The sequence below is a fragment of the Pyrus communis genome, chromosome 11 (genome assembly GCF_041283825.1).
Source record: "Pyrus communis isolate YQ-2024b chromosome 11, ASM4128382v1, whole genome shotgun sequence".
NCBI lineage: Eukaryota > Viridiplantae > Streptophyta > Magnoliopsida > Rosales > Rosaceae > Pyrus > Pyrus communis.
This window is the reverse complement of record NC_142575.1, coordinates 29,285,016-29,304,111: the sequence shown is the minus strand read 5'-3', so window position 1 is coordinate 29,304,111 and position 19,096 is coordinate 29,285,016. Positions and strand designations below refer to the sequence as shown.

General features: G+C 35.9%; 2 protein-coding genes across 2 annotated transcripts; one reads left to right on the top strand and one right to left on the bottom strand.

Annotated features, from left to right (window-relative positions):
- Positions 1-5,684: 5,684 nt before the first annotated feature.
- On the top strand, positions 5,685-11,154 carry LOC137742532 (protein GRAVITROPIC IN THE LIGHT 1). The gene is made up of 3 exons (XM_068482423.2): positions 5,685-5,997; positions 6,395-6,518; positions 9,045-11,154. The coding sequence occupies exon 3, from the start codon at positions 9,045-9,047 to the stop codon at positions 10,758-10,760; it is 1,716 nt and encodes a 571-aa protein (XP_068338524.2). The 5' UTR covers positions 5,685-5,997; positions 6,395-6,518; the 3' UTR covers positions 10,761-11,154.
- Positions 11,155-14,057: 2,903 nt separating this feature from the next.
- On the bottom strand, positions 14,058-17,108 carry LOC137743706 (F-box/LRR-repeat protein At4g14103-like). The gene is made up of 4 exons (XM_068483638.2): positions 16,733-17,108; positions 15,075-16,035; positions 14,776-14,922; positions 14,058-14,671 (listed from the first exon to the last, which is right to left on the bottom strand). The coding sequence occupies exons 2-4, from the start codon at positions 16,008-16,010 to the stop codon at positions 14,366-14,368; spliced, it is 1,389 nt and encodes a 462-aa protein (XP_068339739.2). The 5' UTR covers positions 16,011-16,035; positions 16,733-17,108; the 3' UTR covers positions 14,058-14,365.
- Positions 17,109-19,096: the final 1,988 nt, after the last annotated feature.

The following is a 19,096-nucleotide window of genomic DNA, read 5'->3' as shown; positions in this document are numbered from 1 at the left end:
TTTTGCTGTTTCTGTCGTTACAAGAAATTGAGTTTGTTATCTGGTTTGCTCTGCGTTTAAAATTCAATCTTGAATTGGGGCTATTCTACCGTTGATTTTGTCAATGGAGCCTTTGGTCACCGGCGCTGGAATTTATCAACAAAAAATCGACGATCTGTTGACATGTTCACCATATTTCTCAAGCTTCGACCATTGAACTTGAACTCACCGGTTGACATTTTCACCGTATTTCTCAAGCTTCGACCATTGAAGCGTTTGTACCGGACAAGGCTCGCGCAGAAGCGTTCATTCCCGACACCGTAATTCTCAGGCTTGGACCGCTTAACCCGTCCGACCGATGGAATCGGTCATTTGGAAGTCGGTAAAACCAAGCAGGCCTCTCCGTTCGGTTAGCGTACACTACACACAACCCAGCACAGCACTATTATAGCCTACAAGCTTGTAATATTGATCTTCCGAATGGGTGGATTTAAGGGAATTACGAATAATTTTTGGCTTGCCGCCCTTCTCGCCTTGTGAATGGTTAACTTTTGAATTAAAGTATTTTCTTGTACAAAATAGAGCGGCTTTGTTTGGCTTTTAATTGGTTCATGACATAAATAGACAAAATGGGAGAGAAGCTTTGCTAGAGATTGACGTGTAGTGGAAGTAAATGATCTCTGTGGTTATTTTTTTTATTAGTGTCAGTCATAAATGACAAGTGAGGGAAAATAGGGATTTGGATTCTCTCCGGATCCCCTTCCTCGGAATCTTGGGGATCAAGGCACAAGAACTGTTCATCAAAGATCGTATGGTCATAATTAAATATGGTCATAATTAAATACTTTTTTATATTTTTAAAAGTAAAGTAATCTCGCTTTATGTAAAAAACATTTAATTATGGTCTCACGATCTTTAATGAACGATCCTTATGTCTTGATCCCCAGAATCCCAGCAAGGGTATCGGAGAGGATCCAAATCCGGAAAATAGGAGTATTACTTTTACTTTTCATTTATTTATTGTACGATACATCCATGCCTCTATATTGAGGTTTTAACCTGAAGAAGTCTCTCAATACATCCATGCTTGGCATGGTACTATGCATTGAAAAAAAAATTGATTTTGTTGTACGGTAAGAATAAGCAGTAGAATGTTTAATAAATTTTTTTGTAAAAGTACTTTTGAAAAAAGGAAAAAAAAGCAGTATGATAATATTTGATAAACTTTTATGTAAAACAATTGTGACTGTCTGCAATGATAAAAAAATGGTATATACTAGATGTGCTATTAATGTAATTTTCTTAACAAATAAAGATGAATTACTAAATATACTTTATTTTTAAAAGAAAAAAAATTTATAAAATTTATCTTAAATATTAATTAGTATGACAAAATTATCCATTTATTTGTAGTTATTTCAACTTTTAAAAATTTAATTAATTATGAAAATGTATTGTTGATATGCCCAAAGTTATCCCTTTCTCAAACTCTTCTCTCTCAAGAACCCAAAATCAAGCAGCTTTGGCGGTCATGAAAAAGGAAGTGCAGGCTTTAGTTTATGGCGTTGGCTTCTTCGACGAGCTTCAATCCCACTCCGCCGTCCTTCCCTTCAACCTCTTTATACCCGACAAAAACGCCACCTCCAATCCCTCCAGTTCCAATCCGTAAACCTTTCTGCCCCATCATGTCAGATACGAAAAGACGCCTTTCTAAAACCCAAATCCAAATTCAGACGAACTCCAAATCTTTCGAACAAGAAGTTATGGGTTCATGCGTCGGATGATGGAGACAGATCCATCGGGTCTCATAGGAGAGAGAGAAATCAATTGAAGCAAAGAAGGGGTTGGGTTCGAGGGATGATGGAGATCGGCGAAGCCGTTTCTGGTTTGGTGATTAGAGAAGGTGGCAAAGCCATTTCAATTTGATGCATGCTTCCAGACGATGGAGACTCATGCTTCAAAAATGGTTTCTCAAAAAGATTGAATCCTTTTCTTATTTGTGTATTTGGAGGATCTGGAAGGAGAATAGGGATGAATGTTGGTGCAGTGGTGTTGGTCGATGTTGAGCGAAAGTGGGCGGGATAGCAGCGGTCCTACTTTGATACGAGAGGGTGAACGAGTGTGAGAGATTCCAGTTTGAGTAATAAGGACAAGGCCTGTCATTTTGTAAAAATGACAGATTCGCCTGTCATTTTGTAAAAATGACAGATTCCAGTTTAAGTACTAAGGACAAGGCCTGTCATTTTGTAAAAATGACAGATTCGCCTGTCATTTTGTAAAAATGACAGATTCCGGTTTGAGTACTAAGGACAAGGCCTGTCATTTTGTAAAAATGACGAGAGTGTTATTAAACTTTAGAAAGTTTCATTAAAAGTGCACTATAGCTTTGTGTGCTTTGAAAAAAAAACCAATTTTCCAAAACAGCATTTAGCTGCTTTGGCTTTCCTGATGATTTCAGCTATCAATCACCACAGCTTCCAAAATAATTCTTTTTTTTTAGTTTACCAAACACCTTCAAGATAAAAACTTTAAAAATAAGTAGTTTTTTTTTAAGCACCTCAAAGCCAAACCAGAACTTATATTGTTTACATCATACGTTTTTTATATTTCTACTTTTTCACTCTTCATCTCCATTAATTAAACCCCCCCTCCTCCCCCCCCCTTCCGATTATCAACAACTCGGTACATAGATATATCAAAAGCTATTTCTGTTAGGGAATTGTTATTGGTACTCTTAAATTCTCATTTTGCATTTCAAAGTTTCTATATTTAAAAATAAAATTACACTTTTGATGAATACAAAATGAAAAATTTAAAGTGCAAATAACATTTCTTTTCGGTCATCAGGTACATTTAATGCCTTGTTAATATGTGGGCATGGATATTTTATGGGCCAGCAATGTTTTGTGCTTATTGGGCATGGGAAGTCTATACCCAGCCACTCTTTCCCAAAGCCCATCACTAATTCAGCATATTGCTTGAAATTCTCACAAGTTAAGGGTGGGATGAGCAGAGCCATGGTAGGAAGATGGAGGGTAAGGATGTGTTAATTTTTTCACAGGAGCCAAGCGGGTTTCGGAACAAGGAATTAAGCACGTGCATTTGTAAGTATATAGTCTAGGTATGGACGGACGTTCGTTCTTTGTACATCATCAACAATTTATAAATATTATTATCGTTAATAAAACGTAATCACGTAAACTACAATTGTGATAGCGAACATCATAACTTAAGATCTAAGTTTTATTTGTCCGTGTCATTTATGTTAAATGCTAAACACAATTAAAATAATATAATTATTAGGTGAGGTTTTTGAATCCCACACTATTTTATCACAATTGCAAAATCGTTAACCACCAACCTTGCAGAAGAGCGGTACCCTTTTGCTGTCGGGTGTTATCTCCGTTACTAAGAGGGAATGGTGTGCATTTGATCACAAATTAAGGCGGTGATGGTGGTGGGAACGCCGGAGGCGCTCACTGAGGTTGGACGGCCACACAAAGAAATGAGTCATATCTCTCTTGCTCTTAAATTCTTAATAACCGTATGACATTATTTTACTCTCTTACTAACGAGGTAAAATCATTTTCTAGTAGAAATGTTACAATTAAAATAGCATGTTTAGAGTCATTATAGGGTGGCTCAGTGGCTATGGACGAATTCTAGACAGCTCATTCTAGGTTTGATTCATGACGCTAATGAATCATATGACCCTAAACCCTATACCTCTTAGAGTCTTTTTGGCCCTTGAAAATGTAAACTGCCGTGGCGAAGCTATCAATTAGTCAATTTTATAAAAAAAAATTTATCGTTTTTAAAAAAATTCATTCGATTTGAAAAAATGTGTATTCATTAATTGAATCATACAAAATGAACGTTCGTCCTGAATATGTTACTTATTATCATAAATTGACTAAATACTATATAATTTGAATGAAATTTTCTAAAATTAATGACAATTTTTATTTATAATATTTATATGGTGAAATACTATCAAGTTGTCAAAGAGTCGAATATTGTCCTTATAAAATCAATTAGTTGAATAAAGAAATGATTTCAACATTAGACTTTCATTTGCCCAAACATATTTTTATTTCGATCTGTCACTACCCATTAGTCACTAGAACAAATGAGCCATGACAAATTCCATAAACGTATGGAAAAAAACAACACTAAAAGTAAAGCTGATAAAATCCTCTATTTTCCTTGATTTATTAATCTGTCACCTTCAGAAGAATTTTTCAAAAAAAAAGACTAAAGTTAGTAATTAATTTTTTTTAATAGAATTTTGTGGGACCCCAGACCGCTAATTTCCATTCAAAGACATGAACCACAAGCCACTTTTGTGGTCTTGGATTGGCCAAATTTCAATTATCTGGGATTTTGTAGGAATCATTATTTGATAATTATTTTGTTCCAACGCTTGATCCAAACGGCCATTAATTTCAATCTAAGACGTGGGACGATTTTGATTTAGACTAATCACCCAAAACTCAAATCCAATTGTTAATTATTAGTTTATTTGTTTTCTATTAATTTTGGTGTTTAAACAAAGACATAGTTTGCTAAATATGTCTTATGCTTTTGTATGAACGGAATGGAAGAGGGTCATTGAATTGATATTTCAACGAGAAATTTGTCGATTTGAACACAGAACTTCCTCTAGCAAAGTGAACAAATCGTGGCTCAACATCCATAAGAATGGTTGTGAGATTTTGAGCGCCGAATGTAGAAATTTAAGATGAATATCTTGTGAATGACGCCCGTTACAAAAGCGATAAAAGTAAATAAATGTAGTACTAGATGCAATTCAATCTAATTAATTTTTATTTATTTTGGTTTGAATAGACCACGATGTCAACTATTATATTCTTTTTATTTTTCATGCACTTCTTTTTTGTTTAATTCTTTTTTATTTGATATAGATATTTGATTTAAGGTTGTGTTGTCCACACACTTTTTTTTTTACCTTTTACATATTATTCTTAATTTTCGATCGTTATAAATTAAAAAAATATCAAAGGATCAAATGAATTGAAAAAGATTAAATGACAAAAGTTAACAAGAGTGTAAAAAGTAAAAAAAAAAAAAAAAAAGTAGATAACACAAGTTTTGCTTTAAACTTTTTAACTTTACAAAATTGCACTTGGAATTTTTTTTTTGGTCAGAAAATTGCATTAGATCTTTATTTTCGTTCACACTCCCTTCTGTATGAATTTGGTCGGAAAAAATCATAGATGCATATTGTATGAATTTTTATACTTCCAAGTTTCTTCCTTTCTTAAAAAAATATTGTCCACAAACATATCGATATTCTCGAATCAAATAATTCATATTTTCCATTAACAAAGAATATGAATATTTGCTTAGTTGGGAAAGAGGGGGTGACACATGTTGACATGCGCACCCACTCACACCTAAACTTTCCGACTCAGTATCCACACACGACACCGTTTCCAACAATCAACACAGACCGTGCATTTTTCCAAACTTCCCCGCCTGCGATCTACGTCAGATCTACCAGTCTACACGGTCAGATTCCACTTTTAAAACCCCAAACTACCCCTACAGCACCTCAACGTCTCCATCCACAACGGACCAGGAAAACCACTACAATTACAAGGGCACATCCGGTGTAATAAAATTCCGAAAGCGACCCGACCCTGCGAGCCCTTTTTAAGTCCCAATGCCCCTGCTGTCGAACCCTTCTCCCAAAACCGTGCCCTCTTTCGTCTTTTTCGCCATTTCACACCACGCTCGTTCCTCCCTCTCCCTCTCTGTCTTCCTGCATGCTCCAGCTCTTTGTTTTCTTTGAAAATCTCTGGCCTTTCGTTCTCCGAAAACGCATTTCCAAAAACCCTTTTCAAACTCCGTTTCCGTCTCCAAAACCCAGTTTTTCGTTTCTGAAAACGGTCGGAAAACAAAACCCAAGACCCTGTAGGCATTGAAGCATTTGAAGAGTTCGATTCGGAAACAGATACAGAAACCCTTCAAAAATCCGAGTGTTTTCCTCCAAAGGTAAGAACTGCGCTGCTTTTAAACTTTCCTGCTGGGTTTTTAGCTGCCCATTTATGTTTATTTAATACGAAACTTAATTAGTGCATTTAATTCATTTTTTAGGGGTTTGTGAAACGGTTTTTTCTTCATTATTGGTCTCTTTTTAGCTTTTAATTAGAGCTAAGGACGGTGATTTTTTTTTTTTTTATATATATTCCTCAAAATCCAAACGCCTATTTTGAAGTTTTTCTGTTCATTTCTTCGATTTTTGCTTCTGGGTTTCTAAGAACACTTGTTTTCTCATTGGAAAAAAAAAACACAAAGTAAGTTGCTTTTTTAATTTATTTTTCAGAAAATATCAATTATTTATTTAATTTTTTTTCTTCAGTGTTTCTGATTTCTGGGTTTGTTTTGCAAGGTAGGAAAGACCATTTCTTCCTCCGGCGGGTTGTCTTGTCGACTTCGTCGTTCTGTTCGCTTGAGATTTACGTTACAATGAAGAGAAACTGAAACTGATCGCATTTTCTCGTGATATTTCTAAGGTCTGTTGAATTGTATTTTACGCGAGATATTGTGTGGTTGACCAGTTAGTGGTCAAAGCAAGGCTTGGTTTATGATTAATGACATGATTAATTACTGGTTTGGGGCCTTTTTTGCCCATGATTATTGGGTTAGGATCTGCTAAAGTGTTTGCAGGACCAGAATAGTGGTCCTGGACCACCCCCCTCCCTTCCCCCCCCACCCCCCCAAACTGTTTCCATACTTTTGCATTTGTGATATGGTTTCTGTGTTTGCCAATGACTTTGCTTTGCTATATCTGTGTGGGACCCCCATCCTTTTGCTTTTGCAAATCTTATTGCTCAGAATAGTAAGAGAATTGTGGTGTCCAGCTTGTGGGGTTCAATGCAAGATCTATAATCTTTTGTTCAACACTCATTTGAGGTCTTTTAGAGTTCATGTTAAGATTAGCATGTCAATATTTGGTAGTGCTATTTGTTACCACATTTACTGATCCACTTACTAATTATTGTCTTTCGTTAAGTGGGGTTTCCGCGAAACCCACTTTTGCGAGCGGATCTCAGCTGTGGGAGATGTGGTTGGCAATGTAATCAGTAAATGTGATAGTGTGACAACGACACTTGTTATTTGAACTCGGTGAATTAAATTAGAAACATGGTTAAGTGTGGCGTTGAAATTTTGATATTTGTGGAAACCTGTATATGTATAATCTAACTTAACCTATATTTGTTTAGTCTTTGTAATCTAGCTTCTTTTTAACATTAGAAACATTTATGGGTTAATGCAATGAGTCACAAACCCTAGACGTGTGGGGTAGGAATGCAAAAAAGGAAAGGGATCCGGATCTTTTCCACCTAATCTTCCTCATCAAACTCATCAAACAATCTGATCTTGAAATTTGATACAACGGTTACAACGGTTAAAGTTCTTATAATTTTTAAAGTGGGCTCATGTTTTTAACCATTGGATTAAATTTCAAGGATCCGGATTGTTTGATGAGGAGGATTAAGTGGAGGGATCTGGGGAGGATCATTTCCTGCAAAAAAAAAAAAAAATGGAGGGAGACGAGGTTTGTGAGTCACAAACCCTAGACGTGTGGGGTAGGAATGCAAAAAAATGGAGGGAGACGAGGTTTGTCAGTATACGGGGAGCAGGAAAAATGTGGCAGTGGGAATCAAATATTTGCCCGTTGGATTACAATAATAATCTGCATGTCATGTACAATCTGGCTCAGATCTCTATGAGTTTTTTCTGTGCCATGAAGTGTTATCCAGTGGGGGTGATTGTGTAATTTCATGTTCTTATATGGTGATGGTGTGATGCATTTGGGGGTGGTTGGAGGGCAATGAAAAGAATCCACCGCTTTTGGGTGTACTGAAAACCATGATTGCGGATTGTGGATTGTGGTGTAGATGATCCAAAATTCCTAATAAGATTATCACTATGATGGGTCCCACGAATTTCAGATTTTCTGGTTTTGCAGAGATTACTCTTTAGGACCTCACTGTTGTTCTAAGTGGGGTGCCTAAGGGTATCCTAGGGTGGATGCCCTTTGTTTTATTTTGTATATCGAGCTCGGGACCTCGGTTGCAAGGGCAGAATGTTCTTGACCAACCGAGCTACTAACCCTTTGTGTTTGTGTTTTTTTGTTAATTTGGGTAGACAAGGTTTTTTGTGTCCTGCAATTACATTTCTAACTCATATGATCTTCTACTTGTTTACTCATCACACACTGGGAACTTACTTGAGAGAGCTAATTGAGAATGCGTTTCTAACTTATGGAATTTTGACTTGGAGAAAAACTTAGGCAACCATTGATGTGTGAGCCGTGGGTCCGACGGTGGGGCCCACAAACACAAAAAAGGGTTTGGAAATTAGCTCCTTTTTTATTTTCTAATAAGATGAAGGGTGCTCTGCACTTACCTAAATTTTGTTGACTTGAATAGTAGGAATGACCTGACGGTAGAGTTGGGGAGAGAATGATAAAGAATGTCAAGAACAGGAATCACCACTAACCATGCCCTCCAAATTCTAATTAAGTTATTAAAAAGTGTATTATTGTTTAATCTTTGATCTTTGGTCTGTTTCGAATTTAATATCACAATGCATGTGTCATTGTAACCGAGGTTCCAAGTGTTCCATTGATTTGCATTTAGAATTTTTATTTATACGCGTCTTTTGATCCTGTCTGCTGAATATCTCTTCCATAGCTTCTCCCTCTTCGTGTTCTTCACTCTGCATTGCTTTCGCTTTTTCCCGCGTTTTCAAATCTACTTTTGTTACACTTTCGAAAGAAAGCAAATCGGAAACTCTTAAAAGTTGAAAGAGCAAAACTAAAAGAAACATTCCCTCCTCTATCAATGGCCGTGGTCTAAGTGTTAAAGCATATTGCTTTTTTAGCTTTCCTTCAACACTCATCATTGTCATCATTAGTATCCCCGTGTCTTTATTCCTTTTGTTTCTTTAAATTTCTTTTTTTGGATAGAATCTCTTAGATCTTCATCACTCTATCTATCCCCTCTCCATCATTTGTGATCTTTGTTTTGCAGATGGATTTGGTGAGACCGTCATCTGTGACCCCGAAGAAGAGTAGATTGGCACGTGCTATTGCTAAAGTTCTTCATCTTCGGGCTGCAACAGGTATTGCCCCAGTCGATGGGGTTCAGAAAGTCAAGTCCCAAGATTTCAGAATTCCGAAGGTTAAGTCCCAAGAATTCGGAATTCCAAAGGTTAAGTCCCAAGAATTCGGAATTCCAAAGGTTAAGTCCCAAGAATTCAGAATTCCGGAGGTTAAGTCCCAGGACTTCGGAGTTCAGAAGTTTAAGTCCCAGGAGTTCGGAATTCAGAAGGTTAAGTCCCAGGAGTTCGGAGTTCAGAAGGTAAAGTCCCAAGAATTCAAAGTTCAGAAGGTTAAGTCCCAAGAATTTGGAGATCATAAGGTAAACTACCAAGAAAATGGAGTGCAGAAGGGCAAGTCTCAAGAAATTGGAATTCAGAAAGTCAAGTCCCAAGAAAATGTAAAAAATGACCGGAATGGTGGTAAGGTTATGGTCGGTCGGTCTGAGTCATTTGACAAGAACAATGAGGAGCTTCAGGAAAGAGTCGCCCTTGAGGCTCTTCTAGCGAAACTGTTTGCAAGCGTTTCATCTGTTAAAGCTGCGTATGCACAACTACAGTATGCTCAGTCTCCCTATGATGGTGAAGGAATCCAAGCTGCCGACAAAGAGGTAGTCTCCGAGTTGAAGAACTTGTCTGAGTTGAAGCGGTGTTTCTTAAAAAAGCAGTTTGATCCTAAACCTGAGACTACACTGGTTTTGGCTGAGATCGAGGAGCAGAAGAGCGTTCTAAAAACCTATGAAATCATGGGGAAAAAGTTGGAATCTCAGGTGAGGCTTAAGGACTCTGAAATTGTGTTTCTCGGAGAAAAGTTAGAGGAGGCCAAGAATCAGAATAAGTTGCTTGAGAGAAGTTTAAACCAGAGTGGGCAGCTACATGTGTTCGACAATCTTCAGTTATCTGGTTTAAGTCCTAACCATTTCATTACAGTTCTCCGACACACAGTAAAGTCCATTCGGAGCTATGTTAGGATGATGATGGATGATATGAAATCTACCGGTTGGGACATTCATGCAGCAGCTAAAGCGATTGACCGCAATGTGGTTTATTGGAAAGAAGATCACAAGTGTTTTGCATTCGAACACTTTGTTTGCAAGGAAATGTTCGATGCTTTCCAGCACCCCAACTTCTCACTCCCAAATGAGTCCTTGCCAGAGAAAAAGAAACAACAGCAGCAGCTCTTTTTTGTGAGATTTACGGAGCTCAAATCAATGAAGCCGAAGGAATACCTTGCCCAGAATCCCAGATCAGCATTTGCTAAGTTCTGCCGTGTCAAGTACTTACGACTGGTTCATCCCAAGATGGAAACCTCATTTTTCGGCAATCTGAATCAAAGAAACCTCATCAATGCAGGTGAGTTTCCGAGCTCTAATTTCTTTACTTCGTTTGCTGAAATGGCGAAACGTGTCTGGCTCCTGCATTGCTTGGCCTTCTCCTTCGATCCTGAAGCCGCAATCTTCCAAGTAAGCAAGGGATGCCGATTTTCAGAAGTGTACATGGAAAGCTTAGCTGACGAAGCGTTCCTCTCAACAACATCTGAACCGCAGGTGGGATTCACAGTTGTTCCGGGATTCAAACTCGGTAAAACTGTCATTCAGTGCCAAGTTTACCTCACTCGGTTGCAATCCACTCCGGGAAAGCAGAGGTAAACCGTGATTGATCGTCGGCGAAACTCGGGCCCCACAACATCGGGTTTACCAAATAGGAAAACGGCCTGTTTGGATCTCGGGACGATGTTGCGGGGTCCTTCCAACTTGGTCACTTTTGGTAATTTCAACCTCCATACTTTGAAAAAGGGAAAGCGCGTTGGACCGTTGTGTTGGAAGCTACCTTTTGAATCTTTCTTTTTATTTTTTTTTGCATCATGCCCTTCTAGTTTTTAAAATTTTCTTCCAAGGACATTCCAAAATTTTGTTAATATTAGGTCAGTGACAGAGGGATTGTCTAGCTGTTTTGCATCATTGTTAACCGGACATGGGCAGGTTTTTTAATTATGTAAATAATAATATATAGTCGGAAATTTGTATGTTCCTTTTTCTTTTACTTGTCTCCCTGCTTTTCATTTGCACTAAATGGTTGCAATGGATTGGTATGTCATACATGTTGCATGGTCAATTTCGGTTGGCCCATCGTTGACTCTGAGTTTCACAGTAATCAACAATTAACTGTGATGCTCGTGTTGTGAAATTCAAATTAGTTATTTAGCGATTCACAGTTGTTTTTCATTACACGTAACATCAATCTATGAGTGGATAGTGGCAAATTTACGACTTTCAGTTTGATTTATATTAACAGTTTACAGTCGTTCATCACTAAAGATGACATGAGTTTACTTGTAAACGATGACATGTCTACATAGAGAACATTAGTCTACGAGTGGACAATGGCATTCGTTTACAGAGTTCAAATATGTAAAATTGTATTGATCAACGGTTTACAGTCGTTTCACGTTATAAGTGGCATTTAGTCTACTTTTAGATGATAAACATATATCAATGAGTATTCATCGTACAATCTCTTGAAAAATTGTGAAATTTACATTAATCAATTAACAATTCACTAGTCGTTTAACACTGCACGTGACATCAATCTATGGGTGGACGGCGGCCATCAATCTAACAATTTCAATCTATGAGTGGACAGTGGCATCAATCTACGACTTTCAGTCCAACTCACATTAATTAACAGTTCATAGTTATCCATAATTGTAAATGGCATGAGTTTACTTGTAAACGATGACATATTTAAAACTTCAAAACGTGTCAATTTTTATTGATCAACAGTTCACAATTGTGTCACATTACAAGTATCATTAGTCTACTTGTAAATGATAACAATATATCCACAAGTATTCCTCACACAATCTCTTGAAAAATTAGGAAAAGAAACTTTTTTTTGGTTTACTATATTGAAAATCAATGTCACCTTCATTGAACTGAGCAAAGCTGATTTTATTTCTCTGCACTCTGCCATATGCATGCATGACCAATTGATGCATGATACACATTGGTCTATAAAACAAACAATAAAAAAATAATAATGCACCACTTGAGGGGGTCCCACACAGTACGCCGACTTGCTATTTAATTGTATGTGGCTGGTCGGTGGATATGGAGGGCCATTTTATTGGCCAATTTGTCTTATTCCTCTGTGGAAGGGTTTATGTGGCAGTTGCGTAGAGCCTTTGATCACGCGGTGTGTTCCCCTCACGCTCTGCAAAAATACTTGATTTTGCCATTGGCTAGTCATTTTTGCAGGCAGGGTCACATTATTTGGGTGTGGAAAATGATGGAATTAATTAGATTTCGGCAGTTGTGGCATTAACTATGGGAGACACATTGACATGCCGTATACCCTCTTGACAGTGAAATTTCTAACCCTATCACATAGTGTCTTCGGATTCAGATAATTGTCGATCATATAACGGAGTGGTATTCTACTTGTTTGAAACTGATTTTTTTTTTAGTAACACTTCTCTCTATAAGCACTTTAGTAAAATCGTTTTGATTGTAAGTATATTATAATTTTAATAAAAATTCAAGAGTCTAATGAAAAAACACTTAAAGTGCTTTTTAAAATTAAAAAATTTTAGAATTTAGGATAAGTTTAAGATACTATCATCTTAAAATTCTAATTTCTTATAAATTTTTTTCGTGAGTGACTTGCAACTATCGATGCCTGTATTGCTTGGATTTCACTGGAAACAGTCGCGCATGCATGTTGTCAGTGTCCTTGTGGCCTAAATCTAAATGGTTGAGATACCTAAATTTGCATCAATAGCCAAAAGTTACTTGTGTACTTATCCTTTCACCATCTTTACCGAGTGCATATGTGTATACAAGTAGCTGCAGAGGAGGTTGACGACAGGAATTATAATAATAATTTTTATTATTATGTCCTGATATTACACTAAAATTTTTGGAATTGGATTCGCTTTGGATCTTAGTGTTCAGAGTCTAAGAATCAATCCATCTGGACCGCTGATTGGTGTGTAAAAAAAATCAGAGTCGTTGGTTTGTGTGTGGTGAGCTAGAAAAATGAGTTAATGGAGACTGTTAGATTTAATTTGTGCGGCTCAGATTAGTTGATCCTTAGGTTCCGAACATTAAGGTTCACGATCCAATTCTAAAATTTTTAGCCGTTAGTTCGGGAAATGATTTGATGTATGCTTTATGAACGTCTCATATCAGATGATGGGGATTTTTGCAGGGTTCAATTTGAATTTTCAAGACACGTCGAATTTTTGAAGTCTCATTCTCAGTGTTTCCTTCCTCATCTCATTCTCATGGTGTTCTTGCGGTGCTCAATTGAACAGGTGCTGCTTTATGTGCAGCTGATAATTTTACATGAGTCACCAACAGAGTCGGTGGGATCGAAACTATACATGGCACTTTAACGAGTATTACGTAATCTAGTTACATTGTTATTTTTAAAAACTATATATCTTTTCAAATTAAATAAGAAACAACCTCTGAAAAACTAACGGTAAGTATAAACAATCTCATCCTTAGCTAATGACATTTCGCAACTTCTGGTAAGCACTCGTCATTACACTGTTCAGTGTATATGGTGAAGTAATATTCTAGAGAGAATCATTATAACGGAAAAATGTACGATACCATACCACGATGAGTTCAATGCAACGCGAAATCTATGAGTGATACTTAAGGAAACAATTCATATACCTTTCTCGTCTTCATCTAACCCTTTAATTTGAGGTTTGATGCAGGGGCGGAGTCACATGGATGCCACTATAGGCTGAGGCCCGTGCTGAAGTTTTATGTTATATTTATTGACTACTGGGTTTAACAATAAAGAGCTTGTAGTGCATTGGTGAGTGGTGTTTGACAGTTTAGGCATACAAACAAGAAGTTTCACAAATTCTAAGAAATTAATTTCATTGTTTCAAATTCCATCAATTTGAAATTTTTTAGTAATACTAAATAAAAAAATACTAGCAAACTTCTCATTTAGTTTTGAGTGCTGGTGGAGTACACCTAAGAAGAAAAGTGAAAAGCCTGAAATAAGAAAGTTGATGGCCCTCCCATCTTAAATTCCTCCGTCCAAACTGATTAGTGACTACAACTTGCGCACATCCACATAAATGGGAAAGGTAGACTCACATAGTTTTGCATGAACTTGTGTCGAATTTCTTCGCCATGATTATTTAAGGAGAGCCAAAAACAATACAAAGTTATGTCACTCATGTTCCATCAGAACAGAAAGGATTCCGTTCCCAACTTTTGGTAATGGTCTAACCTTTTGCTTTGAGTTCCACAAGTTCAATTTGGCAAGTTTTTGATGCCCTTGGGAACTTTGAAAACTCCTGCTCCAACTCCATTTGTTTTTCCATAGGGATACTTCTGGTATAAACTATCACTTTCTTCAAAACTACACCATGCTCCAGCATGTACTTTGCCACTTCCATCTCATCTGGCCGCCATTTGTATCCTCGTACGGAAATAGACTTCAGGCTTGACAACAAACAAATAGGCACAATGCTCGGTGGACACCATTCATGGAGCTTATTCTTGTCATCAGCAGTATAACATTCGACGTTCTAAGCATATTAAAATAAACATTAATGAGTTAAAGATATTCTTTGAAAACTGTATACAAGTAACCATGCATATACCACGAGCGTAATTTTTGCTATGTGCTTACATTTTCAAAGACAAGATTCTCCAGATTGGGTGAGATCTCGAGCAACTTTATCAATGATTTCCAGGAGCAGCACGTTTTAAGAAGTAGTTCCAAGTGGTTCAAATTATAAAATGTAGGCAGCAGACGTTGAAATGTAGGATCAGAATCCTACAAGAATGACAAAGAAAATAGATGTATCAAAAAGACTTGATCACAATTTAAAGACGTTCTCAAAAAATGTAGCTATGCCATTGATTAATTTCAGCATGTAAACAAGAAGGTCATTGGGGACGAAAAGAAACAACTTAGAGAATACTTACTCTCAAAATTGGAGCTGAAAGAGAGAGAGACTTAACATTGATAATTCCTGCGAAAAGCCTATGCATGCGAGCAGCATAATCATTGTCGAGGTGATCATTCTGACCTCTCTTATGAATTTGGACAGCAATCTTGGCTGTGCTTAGGGATTTTTCGTTCTTCAACGCATAGTCCACCAAAAAATTGTCAAAGAGATCCAACTTTTCAAGATGTGGAGCATTAATATTAATAGAAACGTAGTTGTTAGAACCACGCCGCAAACATATTCGTAATCTTCTGAGTTTAGGTGCAGAGACAGTGAAGCTCAAGACGAGACGTTCTTCTCTGGCGATTTTCGAAATAAATCCATCTATAACCAAATCTTCAAGTGCTGGACAACATGAAAAAAGTTTCTTCATTGAGTCAGCATTCGGGCAACAGACTGTAACATGGAGGATTTTGAGATGAGGAAAACAATCAGAGTTTGAGGGAATAGCGATAAGATCGAATTGCAGCCTCAGCTTCAAAACCGACAAAGTCTTGCACTTGAAAAGGCTTTGAGGAAACTCATAAAGCTTCCCTGGATTTGGAAACAAATAAAGAAGGAGCTCAACAACATTACGCCTAAGGGCAGTGCAAACCCAATCACGAACACGAGAAAAATAATCATCCACCCCGTAACATACAAGTTCGAACCGCTGAATGCTTGACGATCCACTATGAGAAAGTACTTGATCCACAAATCCTGCACTACGGCCTTTGTCAGATTCCGGGTTTTGTACATTGAACTTAAGAGTAGGAAAAGAAACCCACACATCCTTCCATCTGTGTGATAAACCGCTGGTCTTTACAGTCTCGGTTATATCAAGGAAGGAAAGAATGTGACAAAGAATGCCATCTGGTAATCTACTGATCCTATCTTCACTGCACGTTTGACAAGGCATTGAGTTCGAACCCATTTAAGATGTGCTAGATATATATATCCTGAAAAATATAAAATGTTAGGTTATTGATCGAAACCTTCTTATGGAGGTGTATTTAATTGGGAATTTGAGAGATTTTAATGGATTTATAAATCCATGAATTTTTATGGAGTTTACTGCTTTGTAGAGATTCTATGTAAAATTTTGATTCAATTCCCTTGAAATCTCTTGGGAAGAGGTGAGATTTGTGGATGCTTAAAATACACTATAAAATCTCTCCAATTCCGTCTAATTCCTCAATTTTTTTAAATTCTCTAAATTCTAATTCTAATTGAATACACCTGGAATGTTATAAACTTCTTTAAAATTCTAATTGAATATACCCGGATTTCTAAGAATTTTAATAAACTATCTTAAAATCCTGATTGAATACACATTGAAATTTCAGAGAATCACTTAAAATCCTAATTGAATACCTCTAGATTCATTAAAAGAATTAAAATCCCTCAAAATCCCAATTGAATACACCCCTCTTAATCAATATTTAACAATCTAGCTACTCTAGAAATTAAAAGGCAATATCCCAAAGGATTTTCAGTATATATGTTTTAATTAGCTTTCGATTAAACAGGAGAATTATAAGTAGCAGTATGCACCCATGTTTTCTTTTCGTTTATCTATCTACGTTTCGTTAAACTGTTATCCAAACAGATCAGAATGTAGAAAGGAATAAAAAGTTCAGAGTGTAGAAAAAAAACCTGGATATTGTTCTCGATTTGTCGACCCAATATGATTTTAGCTTTTGTGCCCTAATTTGTTTGCTAGCTGAAAGAGTATGAAAGAATTGAATACATATCACATCGTCGGGCTTATAATAAACTGAAAGTATAAGGAGCAAACCGGATAGAACTTTAAACCTAACGAAAATCTACAGCCCTAAACACAATTAGGCAGCTGCGTCTCTCATTGCCGCAGATCGCACTACCAGTCTGCACCATATCCATGGTATAACCAATCGATTTTTTTAAGGGGTTTGATGGTTTTGTGTTCTTCAAATTCCCTAATATCATAGGGTTTGATGCCCCATCAGATTTAGCTTGTGATCTACCAAAGGGTGAGGAGAAATTTTGTAGTAATCAAATGAGGAACCAAATCAACTATTTAAATGATATTTGAGGAACACCACAAAGAATAGAAAACCACGAGTTTAATGATGATATCTGATATGATTACCATGTTTTGTTGGTTGAAAAAAATATGCATAAAAAATCTTGGGAAAACTTGATATAGGTCCAATTTTTTGAGCCAATAGTAGAAATAGTCCAATTTATTAAAATAAGTCCAATTCCTTAAATCTTATTATTTTATTATCAATAATTATCTCTTCAATGATAAGATTTATTATAAAAATCAAATTTCTTCCTAATTATCTCTTTGATTATTATTATTTTTTTGTTTTTTTTTTGTTCTTTCTTGTTCTTTATCTCGTTTTAAACCCTATTTATAGATTTTAGTTTTTATTTTTATAATCAACCTATATTACAGGTTAATTATATTTATTTACTTATATGACAGATTCTTTTTTATAATCAAGTAAGATTCATATGTTTTGCTTGTAGATATATTATGTTTTTTCTACCTTTTAGTTAGGTTTCATATCTTACTTATAGGTATGATATACATTTATATATTTGTTACTTGAGTTAGGATATAATGATTTGCTGATAGATTTATGTCAATATATATATATATATATATATATATATATATATTGTTATAAGATATTAATTATATTTTTTTGGGGTTGAAAATGCATAATATTAATTAGAAGATTTTAATTGATTTTTAATATTTTTAGAAAATATAAAATGAGCATTAAAAATAAATAAATACATATAATTAGGTAATTGGACTCACTCCTAAAAACCATATATGTTTTTGGACCTGGATCTAAAAGCCCCAAAAATCTTTGTTATCCAAGTAATACATTTTTAATTAGGAAATTATTTAAAAGATATTGTCGAATTCTACACAATCTATTAAGATTTACACAATCATACTTTTAGAAATTAGGATTGCAACAAAACCATTTTTTTTAAAGTTTAATTTAATTTAATTTATCTTTTTTTACAATTAATCATCTATTATCAGGTAAGGTTGATGAGATCATTTATTTAAGTCATATAACGTAGTTGTTGATGATTAGATTAAAGTTAAATTTGGTCTACATAGCATTATACAACTTCATATTACATTTTTTATTTTTTATTTTTTATTTATTTTTTTTTAAAAAGGGGGACAACTAGTGGCAAATCATGGTTATTCATCCGTTCTGGGGGTCGGAAAGACTCACAAAGGCATTTCAGCCTTCCCTTGGCCACAAGTCTGACTTCCACATGAGCAGCGGGTTTCGAATCTAAGGCCTCAAGTTTTTAATTTGAAGAAAGTCTTGCAATCCATCATTTACCATTGGACCACCAGCTCGTGGTTATATTACATTACAATTTAACTTTGTCAACTTTCACCCACTTGTTCATTAAACAACGGCAATCGACAAAACGCATACCTGCTTTTCGAGGCCACTCTCGTCCTTTTACTGGACTAGGTCTAATTTGATGAGTTTTAGAGAAAATTGAGGGGAACTGCAGAGCCTCTCAAGGGAGAAAAGATCATTGATTAGCACCATTATCTTGTGTCAAATGAGTAATGTAACATTTACTATTTATTTGTATCATAACTTGTACAATCTCTCTAATAAAGGTAGAGCTCGCCAACACATATGAGTCTTATTTCTATTAGAAAGATGATACAAATGATGATACAAGTAGATAATAAGAATTGCATTTTTTGGCGTCAAATTTAGAACTCCTTGTATAGGTAATCATAAAATATAAAAAATAGTCTACGAATATCCAATCGGAATAGTCACCCAGATTAAAGAGATTCTCAATCTCGGTCGTTGGATGAAAGAGATTCTTAATCTTAGTCCATTCTTAATGAACAATACTTAGTTACTTAAGGATGGGCATGACCTCTTACTCAAAACTCTTTGTGTTCAAATCACATAGTTTTGTACTTATATAAGAACTGTTTATATTATGAAACACATTGTAAAGGTTATC

Coding starts and splice junctions, on each gene's coding strand:
- LOC137742532 (XM_068482423.2), top strand. CDS start 9,045: ATGGATTTGGTGAGACCGTCATCTGTGACCCCGAAGAAGAGTAGATTG.
- LOC137743706 (XM_068483638.2), bottom strand. CDS start 16,010: ATGGGTTCGAACTCAATGCCTTGTCAAACGTGCAGTGAAGATAGGATC. Junction 14,923..15,074: donor TTTCAGCTCCAATTTTGAGA/GTAAGTATTCTC, acceptor TCATTCTTGTAG/GATTCTGATCCTACATTTCA. Junction 14,672..14,775: donor AGAATCTTGTCTTTGAAAAT/GTAAGCACATAG, acceptor TAATATGCTTAG/AACGTCGAATGTTATACTGC.